We start from the raw sequence: 18686 nt of genomic DNA, 5'->3' as shown, positions 1-18686 counted from the left end.
TGCACCAGACTGCATACAACTGGAGAAAAGAGCAGACCTCATAGAACAGGGTAACATACTAAAGCTGTGGCCCGGCGGGATCCAAGCCCTTTCCCCACCCCAGCTCACTGGCTGGAGAAAGAGGAATGGAGTGGGGAGGGAGTGGAGGCCTGGGACTGCTGAATACCTAACTCCGGAGATCCGCTCTGGGAGCACAAACCTACATTTTGTGGTGCTTTCATGATACTGTCATGATTGGGGGATTGGAAAGCTAGGACAGGCAGAATTCCTGGAGAGACTGAGATTCCGGCTGCTTGTGGAAAGCAGGGATCCATATCCGGCTGCTCTGGGACAAAGGAAAGGCAAGTGGTCTGAGAGACTTCCTTACAAGGATGCCCTTAGCAGGAGGGCTGGTAAAGGGGCAAGGATTGCACAGAGCTTACTGCTCAGGAGTAAGGTCAGGTAGACAAAGTGTCCAGGTGCACTCTGCCCAGCAGGTTGGGAGCTTTCACGATTTCCAGGTGCTTAGCTCCCTGGCTGCCTACACAGCTGCAGGGACCCGCTCCGTGATAAGCAGCCTACTACGCCTTTCTCCCAGCCAGCCCCACCTGGCTCGCAAACCTGCAAACCCTACCCTGGCGTTAGGCCAGACAGAGGGGAGATCTGTCTACGGCAACTGCAAACGCAAGGCATAGAGGCTTATGCCTGTGTGCTTGGCCCACTGGTTCAGGCAGTGGAGACAGGCATAGCAGCCGGGAAGCAGGAAACAGCTCTTTCCTCCCCCCGGGCACCAATACCCCTCCCCTGCAACCCCCAACATTGCTTCAGCGGGTGAGCAGCGCCAGAGAGTAGAGCGTCTGGACACTAGAGGGCAGGATACACAAGTATGAAACCCTCAAGAAACCTGGTTCAGAGTAAAATTAATATAACTCCTGAGAAAGATGACATGGACCTTCTGACTCTTCCTGAAAGGGAGTTCAAAATAAAAATCATTAACATGCTAATGGAGGTACGGAAAGATTTTCAAGAACTCAGGAACAAATTCCGATCAGAGATCCAATTGTTGAAGTGCACAATGGAGGGAATAAAAAGCAGATTGGATATGGTGGAGGAGACAATAAATGAAATAGAAACTAGAGGAGGAATACAAAGAAGCTGAGAAACAGAGAGAAAAAAAGATCTCTAAGAATGAAAGAATATTGAGAAAACTGTGTGGCCAATCCAAATGGAACAATGGATTCGCATTACAGGGGTACCAGTAGAAGAAGAGAGAGAGAAAGGGATAGAAAGTGTCTTTGAGGAGGTAATAGCTAAAATCTTCCCCAATCTGGGGAAGGAGATAGTCACGCAAGGCCATGGAGGTACACAGATCTCCCAACACAAGGGACCCAAGGAAGACAACACCAAGACACATAGTAATTAAAATGGCAAAGTTCAAGGATAAGGACAGACTATTAAAAGCAGCCAGAGAGAGAAATAAGATCACATACAAAGGAAAGCCCATCAGGCTAACATCACACTTCTCAGCAGAAACCTTACAGGCCAGAAGGGAGTGGCATGATGTATTTAATGCCATGAAGCAGAAGGGCCTGGAACCAAGATTACCTTATCTGGCAAGATTATCATTTAAATTTGAAGGAGGGATTAAACAATTTCCAGATAAGTAAAAGCTGAGAGAATTTACCTCCCACAGACCATCTCTACAGTCTATTTGGAGGGACTGCTATAGATGGAAGTGTTCCTAAGGTTTAATAGCTGTCACCAGAGGTAATAAAACCACAGTAAAGAAAGTAGAATAGCTAATTACTAAGCAAATGCAAAATTAAATTAAGTATCCCCAAAGTCAATCAAGAAATAGACAAACAGTACAGAATATGATACCTAATATATAAAGAATGGAGGAGGAAGAAAAAGGAGGAGCAAAAGAAAAGAACCTTTAGATTGTGTTTGTAATAGCATATTAAGTGAGTAAAGTTAGACTCTTAGATAGTAAGGAATTTAACCTTGAACCTTTGGTAATCACGAATCTAAAGTCTGCAATGGCAGTAAGTACATACCTATCAATAATCACCCTAAATGTAAATGGACTGAATGCACCAGTCAAAAGCAGAGTCACTGAATGGATAAAAAACACGATCCATCTATATGCTGCCTACAAGAGACTCACTTTAAACCCAAAGACATACACAGACTAAAAGTGAAGGGATGGAAAAAGATATTTTATGCAACTAATAGATTAAAGCGGGAGTTGCAGTACTTATATCAGACAAAATAGACTTCAAAACAAAGAAAGTCACAAGAGATGAAGGACATTACATAATGATAAAGGGGTCAATCTAACAAGAAGATATAACCATTATCAATATCTATGCTCTCAACACAGGAGCACCTACATATGTGAAACAAATACTAACTGAATTGAAAGAGAAATAGAATGCAATGCATACATTCTAGGAGACTTCAACACTCCACTCACTCTGAAGAACAGATCACCAGACAGAAAATAAGTAAGGACACAGAGGCACCGAACAACACATTAGAACAGATGGACCTAACAGACATCTACAGAACTCTACACCCAAAAGCAGCAGAATACACATTCTTCTCAAGTGCACATGGAACATTTTCAAGAATAGATCATATACTAGGCCACAAAAACAGCCTCAGTAAATTCAAAAAGATTGAAACTGTGCCAACCAGTTTCTCAGACCACAAAGGTATGAAAATAGAAATAAATTACCCAAAGAAAATGAAAAATCCCACAAACACATGGAGGCTTCACAACATGCTCCTAAATAACCAGTGGATCAATGACCAAATAAAAAAGCATATCAAGTAATATATGGAGACAAATGACAACAGTAATTCAACACCGCAAAATGTGTGGGATGCAACCAAGACTGTGCTAAGAGGAAAGTATATTGCAATACAGGCCTACCTCAGGAAAGAACAATCCCATATAAGCAGTCTAAAGTCACAATTAATGAAACTAGAAAAAGAAGAACAAATGAGGCCCAAAGTCAGTAGAAGGAGGGACATAATAAAGATTAGAGCAGAAATAAATAAAATTGACAAGAATAAAACAATAGAAAGAATCAATGAAAGCAAGAGCTGGTTCTTTGAGAAAATAAACAAAATAGATAAACCCCTAGCCAAACTTATCAAGAAAAAAAGAGAGTCTATACACATTAACAGAATCAAAAATGAGAAAGGAAAAATTCCTATGGACACCATAGAAATACAAAGAGTTATTATAGAATATGATGAAAAATTATATGCTAACAAACTGGATAACCTAGAAGAAATGGACAACTTTCTAGAAAAATACAACCTTCCAAGGCTGACCAAGGAAGAAACAGAAAATCTGAACAGACCAATCACCAGCAACGAAATTGAACTGGTAATCAAAAAACTCCTAAGAACAAAACTCCTGGTCCAGATGGCTTCACCGCTGAATTTTATCAAATATTTAGTGAAGACCTAATACCCATTCTTCTTAAAGTTTTCCAAACAATAGAAGAGGAGGGAATACATCCAAACTCATTCTGTGAGGCCTGCATCACTCTAATACCAAAACCAGGCAAAGACACCACAAAAAAAGAAAATTACAGGCCAATATCCCTGATGAACATACATGCAAAAATACTCAACAAAATATTAGCAAACCAAATTTTAAAAAAACATCAAAAAGATCACCCAGCATGATCATGTTGGATTATGCCAGAGATGCAAGGATGGTACAACATTCGAAAATCCATCAACGTCATCCACCACATCAACAAAAAGGACAAAAACCACATGATCATCTCCATAGATGCTGAAAAAACATTTGATAAAATTCAATATCTATTCATGGTCAACAAAATGGGTATAGAGGGCAAGTACCTCAAAATAATAAAGGCCATATATGACAAACCCATAGCCAATGCCATACTTAACAGCAAGAAGCTGAAAGCTTTTCCTTTAAGATTGGGAACAAGACAAGGATGCCCACTTTCCCCACTTCTATTCAACATAGTACTGGAGGTCCTAGCCGTGGCAATCAGACAACACAAAGAGATAAAAGGCATCCAGATTGGCAAGGAAGAAGTTAAACTGACCCTGTTTGCAGATGACATGATATTGTACATAAAAAACCCTAAAGAATTCTCTCCAAAACTACTAGATCTAATATCTGAATTCAGCAAAGTTGCAGGATACCAAATTAATACACAGAAGTCTGTGGCATTCCTATACACCAGCAATGAACTAGCAGAGAGAGAAAGCAGGAAAACAATTCCATTCACAGCTGCATCAAAAAGAATAAAATACCTAGGAATAAACCTAACCTAGAAGGTGAAAGACCTATACCCTGAAAACTACAAGACACTCTTAAGAGAAATTAAAGAAGGTACCAATAAATGGAAACTCATCCCATGCTCATGGATAGGAAGAATTAATATTGTCAAAATAGCCATCCTGCCTAAAGCAATCTACAGATTCAATGCAATTCCTATCAAAATACCAACAGCATTCTTCAATGAACTAGAGAAAATCATCCTAAAATTCATATGAACCATAAAAGACCCTGAATAGCCAAAGCAATCCTGAGAAGGAAGAATAAAGCAAGGGGGATTATACTCCCTGACTTCAATCTCTACTACAAAGCCACAGTAATCAAGACAATTTGGTACTGGCACAAGAACAGACCTATAAACCAATGGAACAGAGTAAAGAGCCCTGACATAAACCCAACCATATATGGTCAATTAATATATGATAAAGGTGCCATGGACATACAGTGGGGAAAATCATAGCCTCTTCAACAGCTGGTGTTGGCAAAACTGGACAGCTACATGCAAGAAAATGAAACTGGATTATTGTTTAACCCCATACACAAAAGAAAACTCGAAATGGATTAAAGACTTGAATGTAAGTCATGAAACCATAAATCTCTTAGAAAACAACATAGGCGAACATCTCCTGAATATAAGCATAAGCAACTTCTTCCTGAACACATCTCCTCGAGAAAGGGAAACAAAAGCAAAAATGAACTCATGGGACTACATCAAACTAAAAAGTTTCTGTATGGCAAAGGATACCATCAACAGAACAAAAAGGCATCCTACAGTATGGGAGAATACATTTGTAAATGACATCCGACAAGGGGTTAACATCCAAAATATATAAAGAACTTACACGCCTCAACACCCAAAAAGCAAATAACCTGATTAACAAATGGATAACCTGAGGATATGAAGAGACAGTTCTCCAAAGAAGAGATTCAGATGGCCAACAGACACATGAAAAGATGTTCCATGTCACTAATAATCAGGGAAATGCAAATTAAAACCACAATGAGATATCACCTCACACCAGTAAGGCTGGCCAGCATTAAAAAAACTAAGAACAACAAATGCTGGCGAGGATGCAGATAAAGGGGAACCCTCCTCACTGCTGGTGGGTATGTAAGCTAGTTCAACCACTGTGGAAAGCAATATGGAGGTTCCTCAAAAAACTAAAAATAGAAATACCATTTGACCCCAGAATCCCACTCTTTGGAATTTACCCAAAGAATACAACTTCTCAGATTCCAAAAGACATATGCACCCCTATGTTTATCGCAGCACTTTTTACAATAGCCAAGATATGGAAACAACCTAAGTGTCCATCAGTACATGAATGGATAAAGATGTGGTACATATACACAATGGAATATTATTCAGCCATAAGAAAAACATAAATTCTATCATTTGCATCAACATGGATGGAGCTGGAGGACATTATGCTCAATGAAATAAGCCAGGTGGAGAAAGACATATGCCAAATGATTTCCCTCATTCGTTGAGTATAACAATGAAGCAAAACTGAAGGAACAAAATGGCAGCAGACTCAGAGACTCCAAGAATGAACTAGTGGTTACCAAAGGGGAGGGATGTGGGAGGGCAGTTGGGTAGGGAGGGAGAAGGGTATTGAGGGGCATTATGTTTAGTAGACATGGTGTGGAGGATCATGGGGAGAACAGTGTAGCACAGAGAAGGCACATAGTGAATCTGCAGTATCTTGCTGCACTAATGGGCAGTGACTGCATTGGGGTATGGGTGGGGACCCGATAATATAGGTAAATGTAGTTACCACACTCTTTTTTCATGTGAAACCTTCATAAGAGTGTATATCAATCATATCTTAATCAAAAAAAAAAGAATGGAGGAGGAAGAAAAAGCAGGGGGGAAAAAAGGAACCTTTAGGTTGTGTTTGTAATAGCATATTGACTTCAATTAGATTGTTATATAGTAAGAGAATTACCCTTGAACCTTTGGTGACCACGAATCTAAAGCCTGCAATGGCAATAAGTACATACCTATCGATAATCGCCCTAAATGTAAATGATCTGAATGCACCAATCAAAAGACATAGAGTCACTGAATGGATAAAAAAGAATGGATAAAGAAGATGTGGTACATATATACACAATGGAATATTATTCAGCCATAAGAAGAAAACGAATCCTACCATTTGTAACAGCATGGATGGAGCTAGAGGGTATTATGGTCAGTAAAACTAGCCAGTCAGAGAAAGACAAGTACCAAGTGATTTCACTCATCTGTGGAGCATAAGTACAAAGCAAAAACTGAAGCAATAAAACAGCAGCAGACTCATAGAATCCAAAGGAATGGGGGGTGTGGGTGGGAAGGGAGGGAGAAGGGGAATAAGGGGCAATTACAGTTAGCATATAGTATGATGAGGGGGGATGGGGAAGGCAGTATAACAGAGAAGACAAGTAGTGTCTCTATAGCACCTCACTATGCTGATGGACAGTGACTATAGTGGGGTATGTGGTGGGGATTTGATAACGGGGGGAATTTAGTAACCACAGTTTTGCTCATGTAATTATATATTAATGATACCAAAATATAAATAAATAAATAATGGGGGGGGGGGGATCCTGATACAGCCAAGATTCATAAAGCACTGCTTCAACAGTTAAGAGATAAGGAAATCTTGACATAGGGGTAAGGAAGGGGGAGCGTTAGCACTGAGACTGAGAAAAGTGCCACCTTGTTTTCCCTCTTACTTAACATTTGTGTCTTGCAAGTCCCAGGCTGGTGAGAGCCAGTGCCCATGGAGCTGCCCTGGGCAGGGACCCAGGGCTGAGTCCTCCTGTGCTCAGGCTCCTTTGCAGATGTGGAGGGTCTGTGTGGCCCTTCTCTGCAGCCAGAGGGACGCGTGCTCCTTTCTGACTCTGAAATCTATTTAAAGATAGTACTAAAAGCTGCTACTGGGAACTTTCTAGATGGCACCGTACAGATGCATGGGGTGAATGGGAGGGAGGGATGGGATTGGGGGTGAGGGATGAAGGATGAAAATGTAACAAAAGTAAACATAGCGAAGGAGCAGCATGTGCGAGGCTAAGTGTAGGTGCCTCTGTGTTAGTGGCGGAGTCATGTCCTGATGGCTGAAAACATGGCTGCGGAAAGAAGTAGAAAGATGGCACCTTCTATTCTCCACCCCCATGGTCATGTTCCCCCCGTGAAACTGCCGCCCCTGAGATCTTGGATGCCAACTGCTCTTCTGTGTGCATAGGGCTTTATGTCTGTGTGTCCCCTGGGCTGGAAGGCTGAAAGCCCACAAAGAGCAAGGACTGCTTCATTTTATCTTGATAAGCTCACAGCACCGGCCCTGGCACAAGGCAAACTCTGAATAAGGTTGGCTGAAGGAATCTGGTTGAGGAGGGCGTGGAGAAACGAGAACGCCAGTGTTCAAATAAATGGTCTTGATAAGAAGTGGTGTAGCTCGTGAGGGCTGGGGACTAGGCTCAGGCCTGGCAGGGAGGAGCCTGGGCCAAGTAGGGCATAGGAGGAGACAGCCCAGCCTGGGTGGAGCTGAGCTGGGCTCCTAAACGGCCAGGAAGGGCATGGAAACTGACCTGGGCGCCCCCCTTAGGCCGAGAAAGCCTGCGAAAGCCAGGGCTCCTTCTGAACGCAACAGAAATCCAGCCAGACCAGCTTAAACACCGGGAGGGACTTGCGGGTTCCAGTAAGTGAGAAGTCCAGGAGGTTGGCTGCTTTGGGATGCAACCAGATGCAGGACTCAGATGATGCTCTTAGAATGTATGTGTGTCCTCTGGCTCTTTCTCATGGCTGCGTTCTTAGGCATGCCCTGAGAGCAGGTGTTGGGCAGCATCAGGCTGTGTCAGGCAGGAGGAGAGGCTGCAGCGTCTAGGGGCCGACACATTGGCAGCAGCTGGGTTGCTTCTCTTACAGTAGCTGAGCTAGTTGTCCTTGGCTGAGGCTTCTAAAGCAGGAGGGGGTGCCCTGTGGGGCAGAGAGGCAACTGCTGGGGAGAATGGGGGTATGTTGTCAGAAGTGGGGAGTGAGTGTAGTTTGGGTGAGTACTCAGCAGGAGAGCGCCACAGGGGTACAAGCCCCTGGTTTAAGATGCCCTTGGAGCAGAGGGGCCTCCTGCATGGTGGTGTGTGTGTAAGTCACTCTCCCTTGTTTTCTAGCATCTCCATGATACAGTGAAGAGGAACCTCGACAGTGCCACTTCCCCCCAAAATGTTGATCAACAGAATGGCTATGGAGACCTCTTTCCGGGGCACAAGAAGACCCGCCGGGAGGTCGCTCTGGGAGTAGCTGTCTCCTCCAATGGTCTGCCTCCAGCCTCCCCGCTGGGTCCACCTGACAAGCTGGGGGCAGAGGCCCTGCAGGCCAGTGGGAAGCACCTGCTGGGGCTGGATTCCATCAACAAGAAGTGTCTGGTAGACTCGAGCCTCCACGTGAATGGAGGCAGCAACCCCGGTGAGTCGTTCCCTCTGAGCCTGAATAAGGAACTGAAGCAGGAGCCCATGGATGACCTGCCTTGCATGATCTCAGGGGCTGGGGGCTCCATATCACAAAGCAACCTCATGCCTGACCTCAACCTTAATGAGCAGGAGTGGAAGGAGCTCATCGAGGAACTGAACAGGTCAGTGCCCGATGAAGACATGAAGGATCTGTTTAATGAGGACTTCGAGGAAAAGAAGGACCCAGAGTCTTCTGGTTCTGCCACACAGACCCCCTTGGCCCAGGACATTAATATTAAGACAGAATTTTCTCCAGCAGCCTTTGAACAAGAACACTTGGGCTCTCCACAAGTGAGGGCTGGGTCTGCAGGACAGACCTATATGGGGCCTTCAGCAGGCCCGATGAGCACAGAGTCACCCAGTCTAGGGGGCTCCCAGCCTCTTTTCCACACCCCTGCTCAGCCCGGGGTGGACAATCCCAGTCCCAGTCTGATGCCGGCATCAGCCCAGACCCAGAATGCACAAAGAGCCCTTTCCAGTGTGGTGGTGCCCAGCCAGGGCCCGGGAGGGGCCTCAGAGCTGTCCTCTGCCCACCAGCTCCAGCAGATAGCTGCCAAACAGAAGCGTGAACAGATGCTCCAGAACTCACAGCAGGCAGCCCCTGCTCCAGCCCCAGGCCAGATGTCCACATGGCAGCAGACAGGCCCCTCCCACAGCCCCTTAAATGTCCCTTACCCTATGGAGAAAGCTGCCAGCCCTGCTGGCTACAAGCAAGATTTCACCAGCTCCAAATTGCTCATGATGCCCAGTGTAAATAAGAGTTCCCCTCGGCCTGGAGGTCCCTACCTCCAGCCCAGCCATGTGAACCTGCTGAGTCACCAGCCGTCAAGTAACTTGGCTCAGAATGCTGTGACTAACCAAGGGGCGGTACTGGACTATGGCAATACCAAACCCCTTTCTCATTACAAAGCAGACTGTGGGCAAAACGGCCCTGGGTCTGGCCAGAGCAAGACGGCCCTGTTGGCGTATCTTCCCCAGCAGCTGCCTCTAAGCAGCGAGCAGAACTCCTTGTTTCTTATGAAGCCAAAGCCGGGAAACATGCCTTTCCGATCACTGGTTCCACCTAGCCAGGTGAGCTCAGGGTTCCTCACCCCACAGTGTGTCCTGGACTGCCCCACAGTCTGCATGTGTAGATCTGCCAATGAATGGGTTTTAGCAGTGTAAGAACAGTCATGCAATGTGCAGTTGTGTGGGTGTGCTTCATGGCCACCTGTCTTCACTAGTGTGAACAGGACTGCAGTATTTTGTGTATTTGTAGCAGTACTTTGTGTATTTGTAGCACACACTAAAATTTTAAAAATTATTAGACCCAGTACTGGTATAACTGAGGAAATTGACATGCTCCTACTGGTGACAGTAAGTGGGCATGATGCTTTCAGAAGGTAATTTGGCATTATATATTTTTCATAAGCCATAAAAATGTCCCTAAGCTTTGACACATTATACCCCTGCAAGACATAATGATAAAAGAAAGTTGTAGACACAGTATTCCTTGCATGATTATTTCTAGTAGCCAAAAACTGGAAACAGTTGAGTTGTCTGCCAGCCGGAGAATGCACGTGCCAGTGCTGAAACTCCTGCCTAGTTCAGCCGGGGAAAGTGGCTCTGAGGAGGTGGCCTGGGGCGGCAGTCACTGCAGTGGCCCTTGGCGCCTCACAGGGCCCCCTGGTCACCCAGAAGCTCCTAGTTACTAGGATGAGGAAGTTAGAATCTGTCTGCTCCAAGGTTAGAATTGTGTTAAGATTAAATAAGGACTGGAAAGGAGCTCAAAAAGTTGAACTTACTTAAATAATTGCTTTTTGCCTTTTTCCTGTTTTGAGTTCAATTCTCTCTTTTAAATGTAATGACACTGTGGTAATCGATTCTCACTTTTGGCCCATGTAGTAAAAGAATATCCATCAGAGTTTTCATTGATACTGGGTCCTTTCTGAGCATGAGTATCCAACAGAAGCCAGGCTGTCCCTTCCCGGGAGAGTGCCACACCCAGAGCACGGGCCGCAGTCAGCGGGGCAGCCCCACTGCGGGGTCTGCCTTGCGCCTCTGCCAGTCAGCGCCTCCGGGGGGGCCTCCTGGAGCTTAAATTTGAGAGTCATGCCTTTGCCACTGGTGACTCCCAGGAAGCAAAGCTGACAGAGGCCGTGACTGCCTGGTTGTGCCTGGACGTGCATATGCTTTGAGAGCGAGAGGACAGAGCCCTGGCATGGTTGGGGCCAGGGGGCCTCGGTGCGGCCCCTGACTGGGCCCTCCCTGCTGTGTCCACAGGAGCAGAGCACCACCGGTGGCCCCGCAGCCACCCAGGCGGCAGCGCCTGCCGTGTCTGGGGCTGGCGCACACAGCAGCGCCCCCTACCTGAGAAGCCCGCAGCAGGCGGCCGTTATGAAGCAGCGCCAGCTGCTCCTGGACCCTCAGCAGCAGCAGCAGCAGCAGCACAAGCATCTGCAGCAGCAGCAGTTCCTGCAGCGACAGCAGCACCTTCTGGCAGGACAGGTCTGGGAGTGGGGAGCGGGGGCCTGCGGGGTGGGGGCGGGTCCTGTGGGGTGGGCAGGTCCTACAGAGTGCCACCCTCCAGCAGTGCATGTGTCACTGGTACCTGTGTGGTGGGAGTTACTGCAGGCCTCCTGGAACTAGCTGTGTGTCACCCTGCAGCAGCTGCTGGAGCTCTGGGCTCACTGGGCTCAGGACCCAGCTGCTCAGGACCCAGCTTGCTTGTAGATGCAGAGTGAAGGCCGGGAAGGACAGCATCGCTGGGCTCCAGAACCAGGACGGAAGGTCCCCCCACCTCCACCGCCTGTCTCCCCCAAGTGCAGTGCAGGCACTGAGGTTATAAGACTTGTCAGGGTTTTAACTTATGTCTTTAAGGCATTAGAGAAGATGCTGCCCAGAGAGATTGAAGATGACTTTAAACCCACATCACTGCCTCAGTTCTGCCTTTAAACAGCTTTATTGGGCTGTAATTCACATAATACACAATTTATACATTTAAAGTGTATGATTCAGATTTTTAGTGTATTCACAAGTTGTGCGACCATCACCAGTCAATTTTAGAACATTTCATCATCTGAAAAGAAACCTTCTGCCCACTGAAAGTGGTTTGCCCCTTTCCCCAGGCCGAGGCAACCACTAATCTACTATCTGTCTCTGTAGATTTACCTATTTTAGACATTTCATATGAATGTATTCAAGGTTCAGCCATCTAGCATGTATCATTACTTCCCTTGTTTTTGTGGCTGAATAATATTCCATTGTATGAATATGCTGCCTTTTATTTATCCATTCATCTGTTGGGGGATGTTTGAGTTGTGTCCCCTTTTTGAGGACATAGGTTTTCGGTTATTTGCAAAGTCATATGGTGACTCTTTAACCTTCTGAGTAATTGCCGGACTGTTTTCTGAAGCAGTTGCGCCATCTCGCATTGCCACAGCATGGTGTGCTGGTGATACATGCCCTTGACCACTTGTAGTTCTGGGCTATAAAGAATAGGGTCTCACATCTCCTCTTACCTGCAGCGCCACATGGTGTGTGCCCCTCCTCTCAGTGGCTTTAAGCCCCTGCCCCGCCAACTGTGAAGCACATAATATGTGATATGTTGATAGACCACCACACTGATGGTCGTTCTGATTCTCACTGTCTTCGTGGGTGTAGGTGGTGCAGCACTGTGGCTTCCGTTTGCATTTCCCTGATCTGCCTTCCATTTTTTAGAATTGATACACCACCTTTTTTTTTTTATCGTTGCTTAGATCTGCCCCATCATTCTGTTTCATACTGTTTTTTAAAAAATTCCCAAAAGAAGATCACCAACAGTATCTCTATAGGCATCCATCTGTAAATAACAAACTTGGATACTGTACTTTTCTCTGATCTCTGTCTTGTTATATGTGGGTCTTGTTTTGTTTGTTGTTCTTGGCATTTTCTAGGAGAAGCAGCAGTTTCAGCGCCATCTGACCCGCCCACCACCCCAGTACCAAGACCCAACACAGAGCACCTTCCCACAGCAGGTTGGCCAGTTCACAGGTGAGGGGCATCCCAAGGGGATGGCGGGGCAGGGCAGGCAGGCACTGGACAGAGTTGGGGGGATGTCCCACTCACGCTGAGTCCCTGCTGTCTACCCAGCTTTATGCTAGGTGCTCCATGGATTTATTTGCTTACATAAGCTTCAGTCTGCCTAAGGAGCCTGGCTTTCTGGTTAACCTGCATGCCAGGTGAAGAGGGTCATAGAAGCAAACCACTTTAGCTAAGTGCTTTGGTTAGGTCTCTGGCTGGGCAATCTTTTAAGGTAAAATCATTGCTAGTTGGAGGATATCTTACCAGCAGGAAATGCTCCTTTAAGTCTTAAGAAAGTTCTTTGCTTCTGCTGTACCTGTCTCTTCCGAAAACAACCCTCTCCTATTTTCCAGGTAAGGAGGGGTTTACTGTACTTGTGTGGCCTTTTCTGCTTTCCTTTGGTCCTGTCTGCCTACTCTGGTCGTGTGGATGACAGTAGCAGGAGAGGGCAGGGAGCAAGTCGACATCTCAGCTGTCACATCTCAGATGTGTAAGGGAGCCTGACTGCCATTGCTCAGGCTGTCACTCCAGAAATACATAGAGATTCATTTGAAAGATGCAGTAAAATCTTGACTGTACCTGCCTTCCTAGCTCTTGTAAGAGTCTCCTTAAAACCTATCCTTAGTGTCTCCCAGAGAAACTGGCTACAGCCATGCATCCTGGTGGAGACCAGGTGGGGGTTTATGCATGTTCTAACTTGGGCCGTGGAGTTGGAGTGTGTAGGCATCTGAGAAGCGGGGCTCTCAGCCGGCTTTCCTGCCTCCATTCCATCCAGCATGACTGTGGGCTGTCGGTGGGAGAAATAGACTGGTTCAGCTCCCTGCTTCCTCAGCTGAGACTTGTCTCACTTAATGTTTTCACCATATGTTTAGTGCTGAAGGCAGCACCCCATGCAGCATGCTCCCTGAGGACAAGACCTGTGTCCCATTCTGTGCAGTCTCCCGGCATAGCACCCACCACAGATGAGGCTCATGGTTGGTGTCTGCTGATCTCAGTCAGACTTGTCCCGCTCTTGATCTCTTGTCCTTCTGTGCTATGAAAAGTAGAGTTTCACATCTCCTCTTACCCACAGCGCCACATGGTGTGCACCCCTCCTCTCAGTGGCTTCAAGTCCCTGCCCTCCCAGGTGTGAAGCAGAGTCACTGTCCAGGTACCCTCTGGCTGGGCAGCCCTGTCTGCACATGGCAGCCGCAGCTCCTCTGCACCTGTCTGGGTTGGATCTAACCAGATGGATGTACCCTCCGACCCCAGGCATGGAGCTCCCCACCCAGACTGCCCTACTGAACTCTGTCCTTTGCACACTCTTTTTTCTGCCTAGAATATTGTTTCTCCAAACTGCCAAATTGCTAAACTTTTCCTCTGTTAAAGCCCAATGTATTTCTCACCATCTCTCCAAGCCTTCCCCAAATCTTCCCAGGCATTGAGCCTTCATTGAGCGTGGGGTTCCCTGCACTCCTGTGGCTTGCTGCCCAGCCTTTGTTGTGACCCCTTCACACCACGTGGAGTCTCTGCCTTCCAGTGGCAGATCTGGGGTCAGATCTGTCTTAAGAGTCCACATTGCCCAGCATAGGGCCTACCACAGAGCAGAAATGGGGTGGGCCTTTGAAAGGTGAACTAATGAGTCCACTGGCTTTCCCTCCCAGGGCCTCTCCCCTTTGTCTGTATCTCCTCATTGCCCTAGGCTGGCCTTCATTACACCCACTGGGAAACCTGCTACCTCTCTGGCCGCCAGGGCTCTCTTTGAGGTTCCACGGATGGTGAGAAGTCTAGTGTTCCAGATTTTGCCTTTTTTACCCGTAGGAGAGCGGCTGCATCTTGGGTCTTGGAGTTGTCTCCACAGTGGAGGTCAAAAAATGCCAGCTTGATTGAGAGAATCTTTTCTGACTTCTAGGGTCCTCTGCTGCCGTGTCTGGCATGAACAACTTGGGTCCATCTAACCCCAGCTGTCCACGCGTGTTCCCTCAGGCTGGGAATCTAATGCCAATGGGTCCTGGACACACTTCGGTTTCCACTCTACCCTCGAACTCAGGCCAGCAGGAACGGGGTGTGGCTCAGTTCACTGGCTCTCAGAGTATGCCACAGAGCAGCCTCTATGGGATGGCCTCTGGCGTGACCCAAATGGTTGCCCAGCCCCCACCCCAGGCCACCAATGGACATGCCCATATTCCACGGCAGACCAGCGTGGGCCAGAGCACCTCGGTTTCAGCTGCTTATGGGCAGAACTCTCTGGGGAGCTCTGGCCTCTCCCAGCAGCACAATAAGGGGGCCCTGAACTCTGGGTTAACTAAACCACAGGTCCCGAGGGTGTCAGCAGCCATGGGAAGCCAGAATCCCTCATGGCAACATCAGGGAATGCCAAACCTGAGTGGCCAGGCCCCAGGGAACAGCACAGTGAGCCCCTTCACCGCAGCCTCCAGTTTCCACATGCAGCAGGCCCACCTGAAAATGTCCAGCCCACAGTTCTCCCAGGCAGTGCCCAGCAGGCCCATGGCTCCCATGAGCTCAGCAGCTGCAGCGGGGCCCATGCTGCCCGCTGTGGGCACAGCACAGAGGACCGGTGCCCCTGCTCCCACGCCGCCCCAGGGGGCCCCACAGCAGGGCTTGCCAGGCCTGAGCTCAGCGGGGCCTGAGCTGGGGGCCTTTAGCCAGAGCCCCGCCCCGCCGATGGGTGGCCGGGCAGGGCTGCACTGTGCCCAGCCCTACCCTTTGCGGACCACGGGCCAGGAGCTGCCCTTTGCCTACAGTGGGCAGCCAGGTGGCAGTGGGCTGGCCAGCATGGCTGGAGATGCTGACCTGATTGACTCCCTGCTGAAGAACAGGACTTCAGAAGAGTGGATGAATGACTTGGACGACCTTTTAGGGCCTCAATGACGAGGATTTGTGGTGTTCTCAGTGTTCACACATCCTGTATTTTTGTTCTCAGATTCAAGAAGGACCTACTACTTTGGACCAAAAGCCCATGGTCTGCAGGGCTGGGGAAGTAGAGTCAGAGCCCCGGAGCTGAGGCCTGGTCCTGGCCAGGACCTGCGGGGCATGCGGCTCCAGGCCGGCAGTGTGGTCTGCGGGCTGGCCCAGCCTTCTCTGCTGGCATCGTTCCCCGGTGTAGGGACAGCAGGACAGGGTTTGCAGGTGGTTTTCTGTCCAAATGACCAAAAAACAGCAGTAACAAAAGTGAAACCTGTTTCACTATGTCAGGCTTTTAAAACCTGCACCATCACATTAACTGAATACAATATTTCTCCACTTGCCCCAGTGTTAGCGATGAGTTTTTGTTGCAACTTTATATAGCAGAACTATTTGCAGGTTGTAGCATAGAAAAGATTAAAAATTTTTAAAGGGTTTAAAACAGATTAGGATAGGTGGTGGTTTAAGTTGATTAAGTGGCATTGGAAACGTTGGGTTTCCTTTTGATTTTAAGAGCCTTTTTTACTCCTGATCTTTGTCCACTTTTAGGGGAAAGGGAGGGTCACTGGAAAATCATTTCCGTAAGTTCAGGCTGTGATCACATGTGCCAAAAGGGAACAGGATGCCATGAGATGGCAAAGCTGGTGACACAGATGTGGCCTTCCCAGCTCCTCCCCAAGGCTGTGCTTCCAGGTTGGCATCTGCGCAGCCTGCCAAGGGGTCCCTGTGTCCCATGCAGGTAGCAGGGCCCCGGGCAGCCTACAGGCTAAACACTGACATGGGGTATGTGGGATTCCTGCATCCACTTTTGTTATAACTCCCCACCTCCTGCAGTTTCCGTGAAAACTTGGATTGAATGCATTAGGAAGGTGATCGCTGCTGAGCTGTGCCCGGATGTTTGTCCTGTACCCCTTGCCCTCCGTTCCGTGACCTTTCTCTCTTTCTGCAGCCCAAATAGAAACCCTCTTTAAAGCAATGACTTACTAGATTGGCAGGGAAGAGAAAGAGTCATTAAAATTCCCTAGCAAGTCCTAGCATTGTAGGACAGAGGGCATCCCCTGGCCCGGAGGGCAGGGAACAGGAAAGAGAACAAGAGGTGTGCCCCACTTGGCAGGGAGGCCACAGCCCAGCAGTGGAGGGCATACCACTTCTCGCCACTCCTGCCACTCGCACATCAGATGACTTGCACTTTCTATAGAGCATTGCTTTATAACACTAATACATCCTTTCTAAAGACGCAAGTGGATTTCTCTTTTAAGGTCTATGAGTTAATGGGCTTGACTAAGCCAAGAGTCCACAACACAGTATTTATTACCTGTGGGCTGTTTGTGGAAGATGAAGATGGAGAGAGCACTCAGTGTAAGGAACGCAGGAAGGTACACGCAGGGTGAGACCTGTGTAAACAGAGTGTTGGAGAGAAAATAGTACACTGAAAAGAGTGGCCTGTATCCACAATAGTCTCTGGAGAGACCGCAACCCAGTTTTATTTCCCTGGAGTCTCAAGATGGATAATTCAAGGAGTATGGGAAGAATTGAGCCAAGGAGAGTCCCCACGGAAGCAGCCTATGAGTGGCTCTTGGGTAAAAGGGTTGTACACACCTCTGTAATTGTTTTGCACCAGCAGTGCCTTTAATGGGGGGACTTGGACCCTCAGATCCTCTTCTCTGATAGCCATTTGCCACCATGGGTGGTGTTTGGGCCATTTCCCCTTTAAAAACCCTCCCTGCCTTCCCCAGATGCTGAATTTAGCTCTCGAAGAGGGGAATGAATCATAAAACCAGTGAAGACTCCACCCTCTGAGTGAGTTCCCCAATCTGAAGGGGAAGAGGGTGTCTTCAGCAGGTTTTCTACCAAAAATAGGTGAGGCTGGTGATGGATCCTTGTCCCTCTCCTGGTCTCCTGGCTGCTGCTCGCCTCTGTCCCTCCTGGGGTGGGCTGCCCCTCCTTGTCCTGGGGCTGCCAGTGTCAGAGCAATAAAATGTGATGCTTGGGGTTCCCGGGCCAGGGAGCCACCAGCCATGGCTTTATTTATGAACCTGGTTTGGGTAGTCAGGGAGGAGCCGACTGCTTCAGTGCAAACCCCTCCGCCAGGGGCCATGACTCAAGAAAAGGGTGCTTGGACTTTGGTTATACACATTTGCTTTGTGTAAATAAATGTTTACAATTTTATATTAAAGATGGAGTAAGCGTTAGAGCTTCTGACTGTATATTTTTTACTTTTATAGATTTTAAAGTGATCCTTTATATATGTGTTTGGGGGGAGCTATGATAAGTTTTACGGCAAACAGTTGGTATTATTATCGTTTTATTGTCATCAAAGTACATAAAAGTCCTATTAATCCCTACTTCTTATTATTCTACTTCTTTAACTCTGGTATACACCAAAAAGAGATCTTTACTTTCCTTGTTTTATCATTATAAAATAATAAAAGTATTTTGCTAGTATGGAAACTACCAGTGTATTTGACTTCACCTGGCCATGCGGGCGGGGGAGGAGGTGGACCCGTCTGTGGCGGCTTCATCTGGTTGTTGATTTCCATGTGTGATGTGGCTGTCCTCTTCCTGCTTGGGGTGTGGGGTTTGTCTGGTTTACCTCCCTGTAACTTAGAGTATTTAATGACAGCTAGGAAATGAGAGTTGGCATTGCCCAGGGCCACCCGTCTGTCCCCTCTCGGAACTCATCATGCCCTTGTGTTTAAAGCGCAGACAGCTCAGGGATACTGGTCAGGCCCTTCGCAGTCAGAATGTTTCATGAGAACCCTTGGGTTTCCCCGCAGAGCAGCACTGGGGTCCCCGTGTTCCCCTGCTAGTTGGGCAGCAGGTGCTCTGGCGCGCCCACACCCGCTCGCCCAGCATCAGATGATGGTGGCGGAAGCCTCTGGGGAGCCTGGGAGGCAGGTTGTCTCAGTGACCTCTCACCTCGGCCAAGGGCTAGACA

General features: G+C 47.7%; 1 protein-coding gene across 1 annotated transcript in view; it reads left to right on the top strand.

Moving 5' to 3' along the window:
• The window catches only part of MAML1 (mastermind like transcriptional coactivator 1), a 56698-nt gene extending 38499 nt beyond the window's left edge, over positions 1–18199 (top strand). Inside the window, exons 2-5 of the mRNA XM_037002010.2 lie at positions 8465–9874; positions 11066–11290; positions 12718–12814; positions 14736–18199. Coding sequence (XP_036857905.2) covers positions 8465–9874; positions 11066–11290; positions 12718–12814; positions 14736–15715 — 2712 coding nt within the window. The 3' untranslated portion in view covers positions 15716–18199. The remainder of the gene's footprint in view (positions 1–8464; positions 9875–11065; positions 11291–12717; positions 12815–14735) is intronic.
• Positions 18200–18686: the final 487 nt, after the last annotated feature.

This window comes from Manis javanica, chromosome 14 (assembly GCF_040802235.1).
Source record: "Manis javanica isolate MJ-LG chromosome 14, MJ_LKY, whole genome shotgun sequence".
NCBI classification, from domain to species: domain Eukaryota; kingdom Metazoa; phylum Chordata; class Mammalia; order Pholidota; family Manidae; genus Manis; species Manis javanica.
This window is presented reverse-complemented; position numbering and strand designations above follow the sequence as displayed.